The sequence below is a fragment of the Oryzias latipes genome, chromosome 2 (assembly GCF_053564925.1).
Source record: "Oryzias latipes strain Hd-rR chromosome 2, Olatipes_Hd-rR_3.1".
NCBI lineage: Eukaryota > Metazoa > Chordata > Actinopteri > Beloniformes > Adrianichthyidae > Oryzias > Oryzias latipes.
The window spans coordinates 34705676-34721665 of record NC_136238.1 but is presented as its reverse complement, the minus strand read 5'-3'; the positions used below and the strand labels follow the sequence as shown (position 1 = coordinate 34721665).

Below are 15990 nucleotides of genomic sequence, written 5' to 3'. Positions count from 1 at the left end.
TTGTAATGGTGCTGGAGGTGTTGCTGCCGACACGGACTACCTGTGGTCTCCCTGTCAGAAAGTCCAGCAGCCAGTTGCACAGGGAGGTGTTGAGTCCTAGCTGGTCTAGCTTGTGGATGAGCTGCCGGGTGGATGACGGTGTTGAAGGCGGAGCTGAAGTCAATGAACAGCAGTCTGACATGAGAGTCTTTTGTTTCCAGGTGAGTGAGGGCTGAGTGGAGGGCTGTTGAGATGGCATCATCGGTCGAACGGTTTGACCGATATGCAAACTGGTAGGGGTCCGGGGGGGGGGGGGGGGGGGGGTAGACTTGATGTGCTGCATGACCAGCCGCTCAAAGCACTTCATGAGGATGGGGTGAGGGCGATCGGGCCGTAGTCATTGTAGCAGGAAGGGAGAGGACTTCTTTGGGACCGGGATGATGGTGGTGGCTTTGAAGCATGAGGGGACAACAGCCTGGCTCAGTGAGAGGTTGAAGAATCAGAAATGGTTTTATTGCCAGGTTCAGTAGAGCGCACTTTACAAAACTAGGAATTTGTCTTGGTGTTTGGTACAATTAAAATGAAAAAATAAGTTAAAAAAATTAAATTAACACAACAACAAACTATATACAGTTGAGTAAGGTGGGAGCACAGGTGGGCTGGGATGGTGGGGTCTGTAGGTAGCAGCGATAGTCCTTTGGTGGGGGGGGGTCAGCTGGGGGGAGTTAGGGTACTGTTCAACAGGCTGACTGCAGTGGGGAAGAAGCTGTTCTTATGGCGCGAGGTCCTGGTCCTGATGGACCGGAGCCTCTTGCCAGAGGGGAGGGGCCTAAAAAGTTCATGTCCTGGGTGAGAGGGGTCGGCTACAATCCTGGCTGCCCGTCTCCGGGTCCTGGAGATGTGCAGCTCCTGGAGAGATGGGAGGTGGCAGCCGATCACCTTCTCTGCTGAGTGGATGACTCGCTGCAGCTTGGCCTTGTCTCTGGCCGTGGCCGCAGCGAACCAGACTGTGATGGAGGACGTGAGGGTGGATTCAATTATGGCAGTGTAGAAGTTTACCAGCATCTTTACAGGGAGGTGAAACTTCTTCAGCTGCCTCAGGAAGTACATCCTCTGCTGAGCCTTCTTAGTGATGGAGCTGATGTTCTGCTCCCACTTGAGGTCCTGGCTGATGATGGTACCCAGGAAGCGTAAGGACTCCACAGAGGTCACCGGGGAGTCACAGATGATGACAGGGGGGAGGGGGGCTGGGGCCTTCCTGAAGTCCACTGTCATCTCCACTGTCTTTAGAGCATTGAGCTCCAGGTTGTTGGCGCTGCACCATGACACCAGCCTGGCTATCTCACTCCTGTAGGCCGACTCATCTCCGTCAGAGATGAGGCCGATGAGTGTGGTGTCGTCAGCAAACTTCAGGAGTTTGACAGACTGGAGACCAGCAGTGCAGCTGTTTGTGTACAGGGAGAATAACAGGGGTGAAAGGACACAGCCCTGGGGGGATCCGGTGCTTGTGGTCCGAGTATCTGAGACGAGCTTCCCCAGCCTCACATACTGCTGTCTGTCCGTAAGGAAGTCTGTGATCCACCTGCAGGTGGAGTCAGGCACATTCAGCTGGGAGAGTTTGTCATGGAGCAGGGATGGAACTATTGTGTTGAACGCAGAGCTGAAGTCTAAAAAACCTAACTTGGACCACTCTGATCAAAATAATTTCCGTCCCATTTCAGAACTTCCTTTTATTGCTAAGATCTTGGAGAAGGTTGCAGCGGAGCAACTAAGGTCATTCTTAGAACAAAACAATATTTGTGACGTTTTCCAACCTGGCTTTACAAAGAACCACTCAACTGAAACAGCTCTTGTAAAAGTTTCCGACGATGTGCTTATGGCGGCAGATTCTGGTCAATACACTGTTCTCATTCTATTAGACCTAAAATCTGCATTTGATACTGTAAACCATGAAATCATGCTCGAACGTCTTCATAACAACTACGGTCTATCTGGTTCTGTCCTAAACTGGTTTGATTCCTATTTCAGTGGTAGATCTTATAAAGTCTGTGTTGACTCTCTATCTTCAGAAGCAACAATCCTGTCTTGTGGCGTTCCCCAAGGTTCTGTATTGGGACCCATTCTATTCACTTTCTACATGATTCCCCTTGGGAGACTCATCAGCAAATTTTCTAATATTTCTTATCATCTTTACGCTGATGACATTCAACTTTATTGCTCCTTTGGAAAAAATAATTACATTAATCTATCAAATTTACTAGACTGCTTGGCCAGCATCAGGGTTTGTTTAAATGACAACCATTTACTCCTGAACCCAAACAAGACAGAGACAATGATTTTTGCTCCCGATGACAAAATTCCCTCCATCAAAAGTCACCTTGGTTCACTGAGCTCTTCTGTCCAGCCAAGTCTCAGGAATCTTGGTGTCTGGTTTGACAAAGCTATGTCTCTAGACTCTCATTGGCAAGCGCTTGGTCAAAAACTGTTTTTACCACCTGTGGAATGTGGCTAAACTGAAGACAATGTTAACCAGAGCTGACCTTGAGTTGATCATCCATGCTTTTATCTCCTCTCGTTTAGACTATTGTAATTCTCTTTTTACTTGTTTTAACAAAAAGTCTCTTAAACGTCTCCAACTGGTCCAGAACTCTGCTGCAAGGCTTTTAACTGGAACCAATAAGTGCACTCATACCACCCCTCTGCTTTTATCTCTTCATTGGCTTCCTGTTAAATTTAGAATAGATTTTAAGATTTTGATTTTAGTTTTTAGAGCCTTGCACGGACAAACCCCGATCTATATTAGTGACCTTTTAACTCCCTACACTCATGCACGTTCTTTGAGGTCCACTGATAAAAATCTTTTATGTGTTCCAAAAACTCATATTAAATCTAGGGGAGACCTCGCCTTTCAGGCAGTCGCTCCCCGACTTTGGAACGACCTCCCCCTGTCTCTGCGCCAGATTGACTCAGTCGAGTGTTTTAAAGCTCAAGTTAAGATTTTTTTATTTAGCAGGGCTTTTAGCTGACTTTTACTTGCGTTCACTTCTGCCTGTTTGTTTGTTTATATTCCTGTGCGCGTTTTATTGGGTATCGCTTCTGATTTCATAGTGTTTTAACATTGTGAAGCACTTTGTGAGTCGCTCTCTGTGAAAGGTACTATATAAATAAAAATTACTTACTTAAAATTACTTACGACACTTGGGTCAAGATCAAAAGCCAGGAAGTGGAGACTTTCACAGATCATATCAACGCGGTCGACAAGAACATCAAGTTCACCAGGGAAGACACAAAGGACAACACCCTAGCCTTTCTAGACTGTGCTGTGATCATTGGAGAGGACATACAGCTCCAGGCTGAAGTGTACAGGAAGCCTACTCACACAGATCAGTACCTTTTATTTGACTCAAACCACCCTTTACAGCACAAACTAGGCGTCATCAGGACATTACAACACAGAGCCCAGGAGGTGCTCACAAACTCTGACGGAAAGAAGAAGGAAGAGCAACATAACCGTCAAGCCCTCCGAACCTGTGGATATCCCAAGTGGGCATTCACCAGATCCCAACATACAGGAAAACAAGACAAGAAGGAACAAGAGCCGAAACGGAACAGTATTTCAATTCCGTATATATCAGGCCTGTCTGAAAAAATTAAAAAGGATTTTCAAACAACATAACATCCCAGTTCATCTCAAACCAGTCAATACCCTCAGACAAAAACTGGTTCATCCAAAGGACAAAATTCCCAGCTACAAACAGAGTAATGTTGTGTACTCTATCCACTGCAAAGAGAACTGCAATGAACAGTATATAGGAGAAACCAAATAACCTCTACACAAGCGGCTTTACCAACATCGCAGAGCCAACCCAAGTGGACCTGAGTCTGCAGTGCATCTCCACCTGAAGGCCACAAACCACTCGATTTCGAATTCGGACAGTGAAGTACGAATTCTAGCCAGAGAGAAAGGATGGTTTGAGCAAGGAGTGAAAGAAGCCATCTTTGTCAAGAAGGATAAACCTTCTCTTAATAAGAATGGTGGTCTCAGGTTTATTCTTCCATCCATCTACGGCAGTGTTTTGAAACCTAAACAAACCAAACCAGCTCCACCTGAGTCGTTAACCGCTGAAAGAGATGACCAATTTGGAGAGTGAGTCACTGGCTCCCCAACCCCCAGCTGAGGACAAAGGATTATTAACGACCCGAAACCAGTTAGGCTAAGTGGACAATACCTCCAGTTTCAGGTCTGACTCCTCCCCCATGAGCGCATATATACCAGCTCTTCGACCAGCTAATTCAGAATTGACAAAGCCTCTTGGATAAGAGGTGAAACGTCTTCCAACTTAAAAAACCAAGTCCAGATGACATCCCCTAAACCTACTACAATGGAACCAACCTGGATGAATGAGATCCTTCATAGACAGTCTTTAAGACCAGCTAAAAAGTGCGACGCTGTCTGTGCATTGATCAGGTGACTGGTTTAAAGTGAATTGCGTTTGTTGGTACCATATAATTGGGAAAAAAACAAAGGAAAGAAACAAATGCATTCACACACATAGAATGTCCATACAATTTACAAGAAAAAATAATTCACATAAGTAAATTATACTATTTTTCCTCCAAGAAGTTCAGTTCCTCATGATGCGACTCAATAGTTCATGTGCAAGAGTTCATAGTTCGTTATTACGGCCAAGTTTCCAACAGAGGGTAATCCAGAGTGAAAGGATAGGGATTGTGTGAGTGAAAATGTGAATGGCCGAGTAACTTAGTAGCGAGGGAACTGGAAGGAAGAAAAAGAGGGTGGCTGTAAGAAGCCTCCTACAAGCCCGACCAGAGCAGGTTGAGTTCATAGAGTGCTTCAGATTAATTGTCCAGAGTTCCGGTTGGTTCTAGGTCCTGGGCTGTAGCTCCCCATCCAACTTATCACCTGACCTAAACAGACAATAATAGGTCCCAGTTCTGTGTGCACACAAGGGTAATTCATTTCCCAACATCACTAATAAATAAAGCTGACTGCATTATAAATAAGTGTCATCTGGGGGGGGGGCTTGTCGGTCCTTTCCAGTGGGGGGGCTTTCGGGGGGGGGGGGGGGGGGACTAGGGGTTTGACGGGTCGGGGTCTCCGCTGGTGCCAATCGGCGGTTGGCTCGTACCTGGGGTTGGGGCGGGGGGATGCCCGGAACTCCTGGGTGGTGATGAGGTGCTTGTCTGGGGCTGTGGGCAACCTTCTCGAGTGGGGCCCTGCGTTGGGCCCTCCCGGCGCGGCTCTCTGGCACTGGGGGCCTCATGGTGGTCCTGCTGGCCCTGGCCTGGGTGGCGGATGTGATCGCCTGGGGGGCGGTTGCTCTCTGCCTTCTGCCGTGTGGCAAAGGGGGTTCTGGCTGTCGCTGCTGCTGCTGCTGCCGCGGCAGGGGTCTTGGTGTGGAGATGGCTGGACACTCTCCCTCTTTCTCTTCACATTCCAACATCCATTTTAGAAGAACATAAACACTCACCTGAGCACAGGTGTTAGCTCACCTTTGCACTAATAGTTTGCATGATTGAATGAATGAAATATTTTACACCAGTTGGTTTAAAGGTATAAGTATGCGTGTGTGAACATTATCCGTATTGTGTACATGTTGACATGTGGACATTTTTGCAGCTAACAGGTGTGTTTATAACATCTGAGAGTGTGTGTGGACAGGCTCCGCCCCTTGAGATTTGTATTACATTTGAACCTTACCGTAATGATAAACATCCAGTAAACGTATTGCTTTGGGCTGCTTCATGGTTTTATCCCCCTCTCCTATTATCACCCTCCTACTACCACCCTCCTACCCCCCCTCTCTGGCATCCCTCTCTATTCTTCCCTCCTTTCCTTTTCTGTCCGGTCCAACACCAAAGATTTTCAAATATGATTGAAATTAATAAAGTTTGGCCTCAACTAGAAAAGGGGTTTATTCAGACATTCCTCTGGTTTGTCTGAAGATTAATAACCCCTGTTGTTAAAGTAAAATATGTCCAACACAAGAGGCCTTCAGCTCTCATCTGTTTGCCCAGCTGTTGGACAGGACAAGTTAAAAAATAAATAAATAAATAAATAAGTGTCATCTTCCATAATTGTACAATTGTAAGCAAAATTGGTTCATGATCAAAATAACAATGAAATATAACTAATTCATTAACCAGTTCATTTATCATATTAATCACAATTTAAAGTGCAAAATGCTAATACACAATGACATGTCATGATCAATTAATCAATTCAAAAGTTCTGACCAACATGGGGACCGTAAAATTCATGCATGTAACACCATCACAGGCAATAGAAAATTGGCTATAAGTGACGTTTCAAATAAGTTAACATTTGGAGAAAGTTGGTTTAAACAACATTGCTAACCGCTCCATGTAAAGTAATGGAACGGTGGCTAAGCTAAGCGCTAGCTCACTCACCAGTTCTGTTCTCTTAATTTCGTGTTTTGCTCGTCTCCGGACAAATCGGCACCAGCAGTCGGCTCCTGTGTTCCGACATTAGTTGTGTTAGTTTTCGGAATGTTTAAAGTGAAATGACAAAGAAAAACTAGTTAACGTACCTCCAGCTAAACAAGTTTTTAAAGGGTTCCGATTGCACGGGCCGAGTCACATGGCCACGTGACGCATGCAGGGTGATGATGTCATCACGTAGGAGATGCGAGAGGAGACTAAACGCAGTTTCTCACCCGGGTTACAATTATGCAAATTCACCAGGACATGAAACTTTTTTTTTTTCTGTTGATGAAAACCTCGAATGACCTTGAAATTTCCCAAAAAACAAGGAGTCGTGAGACTGGCCACTGCGGATTTATCACTGTCTGTTGTCGCTTAGCCCAGATAAATGGGATGGGCTTGAGTTGGAGCTTGGCAGTGATGTTTAAGACAATTTGACCAACCTCCTCTTTAGCAAACAGACAGAGACTGACAGCTGTGCCATTCTGGTTTAGGACTCTGATATTAAAACCCTGACATATGCTTGCTAGAGTTTAGAGTGAACTGGCATGAGACCAGTTCATCTGAGTCCTGTCCCCAAGGAAGCAGATGCAACTGGGCCATCCCTGTACCCTGCAAGAGGCTTTGGAGATAGTGTGTAGAGAGAATTGGTTGGAGCATCTACAGACAACAGTGCCATTGGCTGTAACCCTGTTATAAGAACTGTGGTGAAGGAGGACCCAGGGCCCACAAACCTGGTGTGGGTCAGTGAAATTACGAAGCTAATCAGAGCTGTGTCAGTGCAGCCCTTGACAGTGCATGTAAGTTGATGAGAATCACTGAAGGCAGAGGTGGGTGCTTTCCTCTTTTCCTGAGCTGCTGCCGCACAATTCCATGGCGTCCTCTTTTTTGCCGTGTTGGCCTTCGTGTCTGCGGCTTCCTCCTCAAGTCCGTGAGTAGATCGCTTGGTGCGGTTTCTCCACGGTGCTGTAAGGTTAGTAAAGACTCACTGGCCTAGACATGTGGTTGAGCTCCTGCCACAATCGTTGGAGCATTGGAACAGCTTACCCTGAGAAGTTCCCCAGCAGCCCAGAGCATTAGCAACACGAAAATAAGCACTGTCTGCATACTTAACTGCACAGGATCAAGCCAGCTGGAAAGCATGTAAACTCAGCTGTCTTCTGTTAGTACTATTTATTCACCATTTAAACAGAGCAATACAGTAGCAGCACTGAGGCCTGGGTGTGGTGTGGCACCACTTGCGGAATTTGCAGGCGCTCTCTTTCTTTCTTTATTTGTATTTTTTAACTTGTTCTGTCCAACTGATGAGCAAACAGATGAGAGCTTAAGAACTTTTGTGTTGGACAGGTTTTACTATCACAAAAAGAGGTTATAGAACCTTGAGAAACCAGAGTGTAGATTTGTATAAACCCCTTTTTGTTTTTATTTATTTATTTTTTATTTATTTGTTACATTTAGTGTGTGTGGAGAGGAAAAGGGGAAGAATCTGAGGGGAGATGGAAGAGAGTAAAGAGAAGAGAGGTGAGAGAGTGGGGGATACGAGCACTGATTTGAATAAGTTATTATTTTAAGCTGTAACAATTATACCAGATCTGCTGGAAAGAAAAATATTACATCAAAGGTGAAATTCTGAAGACATCTGTCCATCAATCCACTGTGGGTTAGGAGGAGGGATGAAGCAGACAGGGAGCAGTGTGGCAGTGTGCACGTGGGGGTGGAGATACGTGTATGCTGCCGAAGAGAACTGTGTGTTCATAAGGGGAACCAGATCCTTCCTAGCCAGACCAGGAGGGGAGGAGAGACCCCCAGGCCAGGAGCGCCCCCTGTGATGGGACCCAAGCAGCCCGGGAGGAGGGGGGGGGGGGTGCCCAAAAAAGACCTGGCATCTGTAAACTTTCTTTTTTTTCTCTTATGTTTTTGTTTTAGCAGCATGCCAAGCCTGAATCATCTTCTGCACTCAAACAAACAAAAAAAACTCCTCTTTGGATTGAAAGGTTTGATTCAAGCCTGAAACAAGACAAAAGCTTCTTCCTGTTCTTCTACTTCAGGTCTTGCTCCAGTCAATTTCTAGGTGTAGGTATGATGCTGTTGTTTTGTCTGATCATGCCCCCCTTTTAATGGACATAAAATTTAGCACTCTACATTCAGAACATCCACCATGGCGGCTTAATGTTCGTCTATTGGCTAATGAAAATTTTGTCAGTTTTGTCTCGTGCAGATTGACTTCTTCTTAAGTACCAACCGGACTCCGGGAGTCTCTGCCTCTCTCCTCTGGGAATCACTCAAGGCTTTTGTTAGAGGGGAGATAATCTCTTGTATTCACTATGAACAAAAATTGAGGTGTGACAAAATGAATAACTTGAGACCGCAAATAGTACAGCTGGATGCTATGTATGCAGTCTCGCCTTCTCCAAATATTTATAAAGAGGGTCTCACTCTTAAAGCTGAATTTGACACCCTTATGACATATAGTACTACTGAGTTAATGCTTCAGACCGGTACCCAGTTTTTTGAACATGGAGATAAAGCAAGCAAACTTTTGGCACACCAAATTAGACAGGTTTCAGCCTCGTGGCAAATTTTAAAAGTTCAAACCCCTTGGGGTATTACTACAAAGTCTTCTCAGATTAACCAAACCTTTAAAGAATTTTACGAAACATTATACTCCTCTGAAGCTAAACCAACAGATGGGAACCTTGACCACTTATTTTCAACATTGAAAATTAATACCGTCGATCAGGAAGATGCCAATAATTTGGGCAGGACCATTTCATTGTCAGAAATTAGTACAGCAATTCTGTCTCTCCAAGCAGGTAAATGTCCAGGCCCTGATGGCTATCCTTCTGAGTTTTATAAGAAGTTCATTGATAAGTTAGCTCCGTTGTTATTAGAGATGTCTAATGAGGCATACTCTGAGGGGATGCTACCTCAGACACTCAATCAAGCCATTATTTCTCTGATTTTGAAGAGGGAAAAAGACCCCCTCTCTTGCTCCTCCTACCGACCCATAAGCCTGCTAAATGTGGACTTCAAAATCTTATCAAAAATTCTTTCCATCCGGCTGGAAACAATCTTACCTAAAATCATTCACCCGGATCAGACTGAGTTTATCCGCAATAGACAATCTTTCTCCAACTTAAGGAGACTCTTTAATATAACGTAAAATAACTTAAACAGCAATACACAGGAAGCCATAATATCATTAGATGCAGAAAAGCCTTTTGATAGAGTAGAGTGTGCTTATCTATTTCATACAGTTAGGAGATTTGGTTTGGGAGATAACTTCTTATGCTGGATCAAACTTTTACATGGTAATCCACTGACTGCCGTTAGAACCAATAGCACTCAGTCCACTTACTTTTAACTTCATTGTTCAACCAGACAGGGTTGTCCTCTAAGTCCACTTTTGTTTGATCTAGCGATAGAACCCTTGGCTATTGCTATTCGCGATAACTTGAACATTAGACGATATGGGGTGGAGGCAAACGTCTTGTCGTATGCAGATGACCTACTTCTTCATGTCTCTGACATCAACCGGTCAATACCTGCGATATTAAGTCTGCTATCTGATTTTAGGAAGTTATCAGGATATAAACTTAATTTGAGCAAAAGTTTAATTTCCCTCCTGAACTCGCGTTTTAATGCATCTTCCCTGCAAAGCTTCCATTTTAAAGAGGCAAATGACAGCTTTTTGCATCTTGGAGTTCAAGTTATGAACAAATAACAAGACTTATTTATTCATTCATTCATTCATTTTCTATTCCGTGTTTCTTTTCGCGGTCACGGGGCTGCCGGAGCCTGTCCCGGCCACTTGTGGGCGAAGGCAGGGGATGTCCTGGACAGGTCGCCAGTCTGTCGCAGGGTAGAATGTCCACAATCACACATCTATTCACTCTTACACTCACACCTATGGACAATTTAGAGTTACCAATTAACCTAGGTTAAGACTTATTTAGAATAAACTTTATCCCTCTTTTGTCAAAAACTAAAGAAGATTTTTAACGCTGTTCTTCGCTTAAGTTGTCTTTAGTAGCACACATCAATTGTGTCAAGATGAACATATTTCCTCGCTTTCTGTATCTGTTTCAGTGCTTACCTATTTTTTTTGACTAGCTCCTTTTTCTCCCAGGGTGATTCTCTTGTGTCAGAATTTCTTTGGGATGAAAAAAATTCCAGACTGTCAAAGCACTATTTACAGAGGCCCAAATTTTTAATTTTAGGTACTACCATTGGGCATCTAACATAAGAATTTTTAAATATTGGTTATATTACGGAGCTTCTCCTACCTTAGACTGGTTAACCAAGGAGTTGAACTCGGTAAAGCCAGTGTCACTCAATGCGCTGTTATATTCCCCTATACAATTTCCAATAAGAGTATATTCTAAGAATTATATAGTTAAAACATCTCTTAAGATTCTGACTCAATTTAAGCGTTTTTTCTTTTATTACAAATCTACTCACATAATGCCCCTTTAGGAGCTCATCCTTTCTTTCCGCCATCTCTTGTTGATAACATTTTCTTAAAATGGGCCGATCTTGGTTTACGGACCTTTAAAGATCTGTTCATTGACGGTATTTTTGCTTCTTTCCAACAATTATCTGAAAGATTCTCCCTCCCAAAGCAACATTTTTTCAGATATTTACAAGCCCGCAGTTTTGTTAATAGTACTTTCCCTTCATTTCCTAATTTATCTGAAACATTGACCATAGATTCTTTGCTCTTGCCTTCTTCTTCTTGAAAGGGTCGATTTCTCTTATTTACAATCAGATATAAGGTATCCGGCTGGTCGCTTTTAGGGAAGATGACATAGGAGAAACTTTCTCTGACAGCATATGGTCTCAGATTCTGATGAGAGTACACAAATCTTCAATATGCGCGAGAGACGGTCTTATGCAGTGCAAACTGGTCCATCGTGTTTATTTTACAAAATTCTGTTTATCTAAAATGTTCCCTAATATTTCTCCAGCATGCGATAGATGACACCAATGTCCAGGAAACTCTTTTTATACATCTTTTCCACCTTACCCCCACTGCAGCAGCAGGTGTGGTCAGGACTTCTCCACCTGTTATCACTTCAGAGACTGAGGAAACCCCCTACTCACCTCTCTAGCTTTGTATGTGACCCATTGGGATGAGGAGCTTTATAGGGGAAGGGAGTGTAGCGGTGAGTGTGTTTAACCCTTGTGTTATACTAGGCACTTTAACATTGGGAGTTGCTGTGTGTTGTGGCAATTTATCTTGCTACCCTAAAACTGTTCTGGGTTCAGATTACTGTAGTCCACTCTATGAGAAGAACGTAAATCAGGAGAGCTCTGTTGGGCGGCTGAGGGGGTCGAGATGATAAAAGGGGTGTGTTGGGAAAGTGGAAGGGAATGAAGAAAGAGACAGAAGCATTGATAGAAGTTGTACTGTTACTGTTGTATCTATTGTGGGTGTTGCCTGAAGCAACTGCAAAGACGTCATGAAAAACCTGTAGCAGAAAAGGCACTTTTAGAGGATCATGTCCAACAGGATGTCACAAACTCTTCTTTATCTGTGATGGTTGATATGAAACTGATCTGTTTCAATCATGATCTTGCAAATCTGGTCAAACTGTAGTTTCTGGACCTCCAGCTGCATCACTGCTTCTGAACACACTTTTCTGTCTGATTGCAGGTTGGAGGACTGCAGATTGTCAGGGATGAGTTGTGAAGCTCTGGGCTCAGCCCTGAAGAAAAACCCGTCTAATCTGACAGAACTGGACCTGAGCAGGAACAGGAACCTGCAGGATTCAGGAGTTCATCATCTGTGGGGTTTTCTGGAGAGTCCAGACTGCAGACTGCAGACTCTGAGGTCAGTAAAGAAGCTGAACTCCCTGAAGGATGAGAAGAACGGATCAGGTGAAAAAGTTTCTGATGTTTCACTGGAAGATTTTCTGTCTGCAGCCGTGTTTGAAACAAACTGATGACTGGTTCAGATTTTCTTCATCAATTGTTCTGATGATTGATAGAAACTGATCTGTTTCAATAAGGGCTCTAAATAAACCTTTTTGGTTACTTGCCTGGCTGGCCGGTAACATCCAAAGTCCAACAGCCAAATTAGATATGTATTAGCCCAACATTTTTTGGGGAAAATATTTTAATTCAATTCAATTCAATTCAATTTTATTTGTATAGCCCAAAATCACAACAACAGTCGTCTCGATGGGCTTTGTATCAGTAGTTGAAGAAGTGAAACATGAACTCAAAAGGATCATGAATACATAGAGTCAATAGGAAAATACTAAAATGAACTAACAAACTGACTAAGCTATACTGGCATCCCTGCCCTTAGACCCCCCTTCGCGGTAAGGAAAAACTCCTAAAAAAAAACGGATTCCGGAAAAAAACGAAGAAACCTCAGGGGTGTCCACATGAAGGAGGGATCCTCCCCCAGGACGGACAGGCGATTTACCAGGACTCTTAGAGAAGAATTAACTTATCTATCTCTACAACTACACGTTTAAAGTCAAGCAGACGAGCTTCATCCAGCCGTGGTTGGGGGGACAGTCAGGGGCGCGAGTCGAGCCGGAGACAGGATCCACAGCCAGGTTCATGAACAGGAGCAGAGAGGAGGTACACGGCCAGGTACAGGAGCACGGATGGGCCAACTGGAATCTGGAAGCACTCCCACTCCCCAGGAGGGGAGAGGGAAAGAGGGACAATACATGAATCACTGCACCAGACAGAGGCATGAAGAACTAAATGATAAATGATGATCAAAAATAGAGAAGAGAGGAAGGGTAGAAGTAGATGAGAAAAGATGACAGAACCCCAGTGCACCATAGTTACCCCAGCATCAACCTCTAGCAGCCTTTTAAAACAAATAGTTATTGTTATTAAGTTTAATTTAAACACATTAACATTGAGTTAAATAATCTCTGAATACTAACTAGTCTAACAATAAGCCTGTCCAAAGAGGAATGTTTTCAGTCTAACTTTGAATGTAGAAACTGTGTCGGCCTCTCTTCCATGAGCTGGGAGTTTATTCCATAAAACAGGGGCTTGGTGGCTAAACGCTCTACCTCCAACTGTACTTTTACTAATTCTAGGAACCACAAGCAGTCCTGCATTTAGTGAACGAAGTGTTCTGTTTGGGTGGTAAGGGACTATGAGGTCCTTAATACATGACGGGGCCATTCCATGTAAGGCCTTATAGGTTAACAGGAGGATCTTGAACTTGATTCTAGAATCAACTGGTATCCAGTGAAGTGAAACTAACACAGGAGTGATGTGATCTCTTCTGCTAGTTCCAGCAAACAATCTAGCTGCTGCGTTCTGAACAAGCTGGAGATTTCTTAAGGAACTCTTAGGACACGCTGCTAACAAGGAGTTACAGTAATCCAGCCTCGACGTGACAAATGCATGGATGAGTTTTTCAGCATCACTCTTAGAAAGTATATTTCTGATCTTAGCAATATTCTGCAGGTGAAAAAAGGCAGTTCTACAGGCCTGAGATATGTGAGCCTTAAATGAAAAATCCTGGTCAAATAAAACCCCAAGGTTTCCAACTGTGAAATTAGGGGCTATACTTACACCATCCAGGGAGACTATCTGAGCAGACAGAGCATCTCTCAGGTTTTTGGACCTAGTATAATAACCTCAGTTTTTTCTGGGTTCAGGAGGAGGTAATTAACTGTCATCCAGATATTGATGTCTCTGATGCAGGCATTCAGTTTCTCTATATTGTCATTCGGGTCAGGTTTCATGAATAAACAGAACTGAGTATCGTCGGCTTAACAATGAAAATTAATGCTGTGTTTTCTGATTATGTTTCCTAGGGGTAGCATATAAAGCATAAACAGGATAGGTCCTAAAACTGAGCCCTGTGGGACTCCATAGTTAACTCGAGTGCCCTGAGAGGAATGTCAATTTACATTAATGAACTGATACGTTTCTGACAGATAGGATTTAAACCACTGGAGAGCAGATCCTCTGATCCATATGTCATGCTCTAATCTATGGAGAAAAATACTGTGGTCGATAGTGTCAAAGGCAGCACTGAGGTCCAACAGGACAAGAATAGAAAGTAGTCCCTTTTCTGAAGCCAATAACAAGTCATTAGAGACTGTAACTAGTGCAGTTTCCGTACTGTGGTGGGGTCTAAACCCCGACTGAAAGTCTTCAAAGTGGCTGTTGTCCTGTAGATGGCAGTAAAGCTGCTTAACTACAACTCTTTCTAGGATTTTAGAAATAAAGGGCAGGTTTGATATCGGTCTATAGTTGGCCAAGATGCAAGGATCCAAACTGGGCTTTTTCAGAAGAGGTTTAATAACTGCATATTTAAAAGACTGCGGCATGTAACCCATTTCCAGAGAGGTATTTATTATAGTTATTATGGAATCATTAATTAGGGGAAAAGTTTCTTTAAAAAGTCTAGTGGGAATTGGGTCTAACAGACAAGTTGAGGATTTGTATCACGTAATAATTTATGCTATTTCTACTTGATCCACAATAGTGAAGCAGTCTAATGTTACAGAGGTTTCTATGGATGCCTCCAATTCTGTCGCTTCAGCCTGCTCTGGGCTGATAGTGGGAATAACTTGATTTAACTTATGTCTAATATTTGAGATTTTACTATCGAAAAATGTAAGAAAATCATCAGAGCTGAGAAGAGTGTATTATACCCTCATTATAAACATTTAACTGCAATGTTGTGGGTCTCTTGCCTCCAGAATTCTTTTTTGGAACATGTGGTTCTACTGAGTTCTGGCTGCGAGTTAATTTAGCAATAGTGCTAAAAAGAAATCTTGGATTATTTCCATTCTCTGATATTAAGGTTGAATAGCACTAGCTTCTAGCTCTATGCACAGCTTTTTTATAATTTAATAGGCTCCGTTTCCAGATATTCAGAGACTGCTCTGAACCGGAGTGGCGCCATTCTCTTTCCAACTTATGGGTTTCTTGTTTGAGAGAACGTGTTTCACTAGCTCATTTGGATCCAGCTGCCTCATTTGGATCCAAATGAGCTAGTGAAACCTGCCTCATTTGGATCCAGCTGACTGCCTGTTCTTGTGGCAATACTGGTCAAAATGAGGCAGCTGGATCCAAATGAGGCAGTTTTCACTAGCTCATATAAAAGTCCACTAAGCTTAATCAGAGACAGGCTGGCAGGGGTCACTAACAGGCATAAGATCATCCTGGGTGGAGAGTCCAGAGCAGGCGTTTGGGATCAAATGCTAGAAATTCCCAGTGCATCTGAATCCAGCAGTAGTGAGCTCCTAATGAAATCATGTGAGAGCAAAATTTCCATTCAGGCCCTGAATGCATCTCCTGCTGCAGTGAATGTGACTATTAAATCTGTAAGATAAAGTCAGAATTCAATACTTTGACTGCTGGGTGGCATACACAACAATGCATCACCTGCTAAAGTGACTGGTAATTTTTTTTCCGACTCACCATCAAAGTTTCAAATTTTGATCCACATTTGTTGAGAGTTGATTTAGAGTCCTGGTTTCAATCATGATCCTGTAAATCTGGTCAAACTCTGTTTAGTTCCTGGACCTCCAGCTGCATCACTGCTCCTGA

The 15990-nt window shown here is 43.4% G+C and overlaps 1 protein-coding gene across 1 annotated transcript in view; it reads left to right on the top strand.

Annotated features, from left to right (window-relative positions):
• LOC144986686 (NACHT, LRR and PYD domains-containing protein 12-like) overlaps positions 1 to 15990 on the top strand; it is a 57230-nt gene that overhangs the window by 34578 nt on the left and 6662 nt on the right. The window contains exon 11 of the mRNA XM_078934444.1: positions 12101 to 12277. Within this exon, the coding sequence (XP_078790570.1) occupies positions 12101 to 12277 (177 nt within the window). The remainder of the gene's footprint in view (positions 1 to 12100; positions 12278 to 15990) is intronic.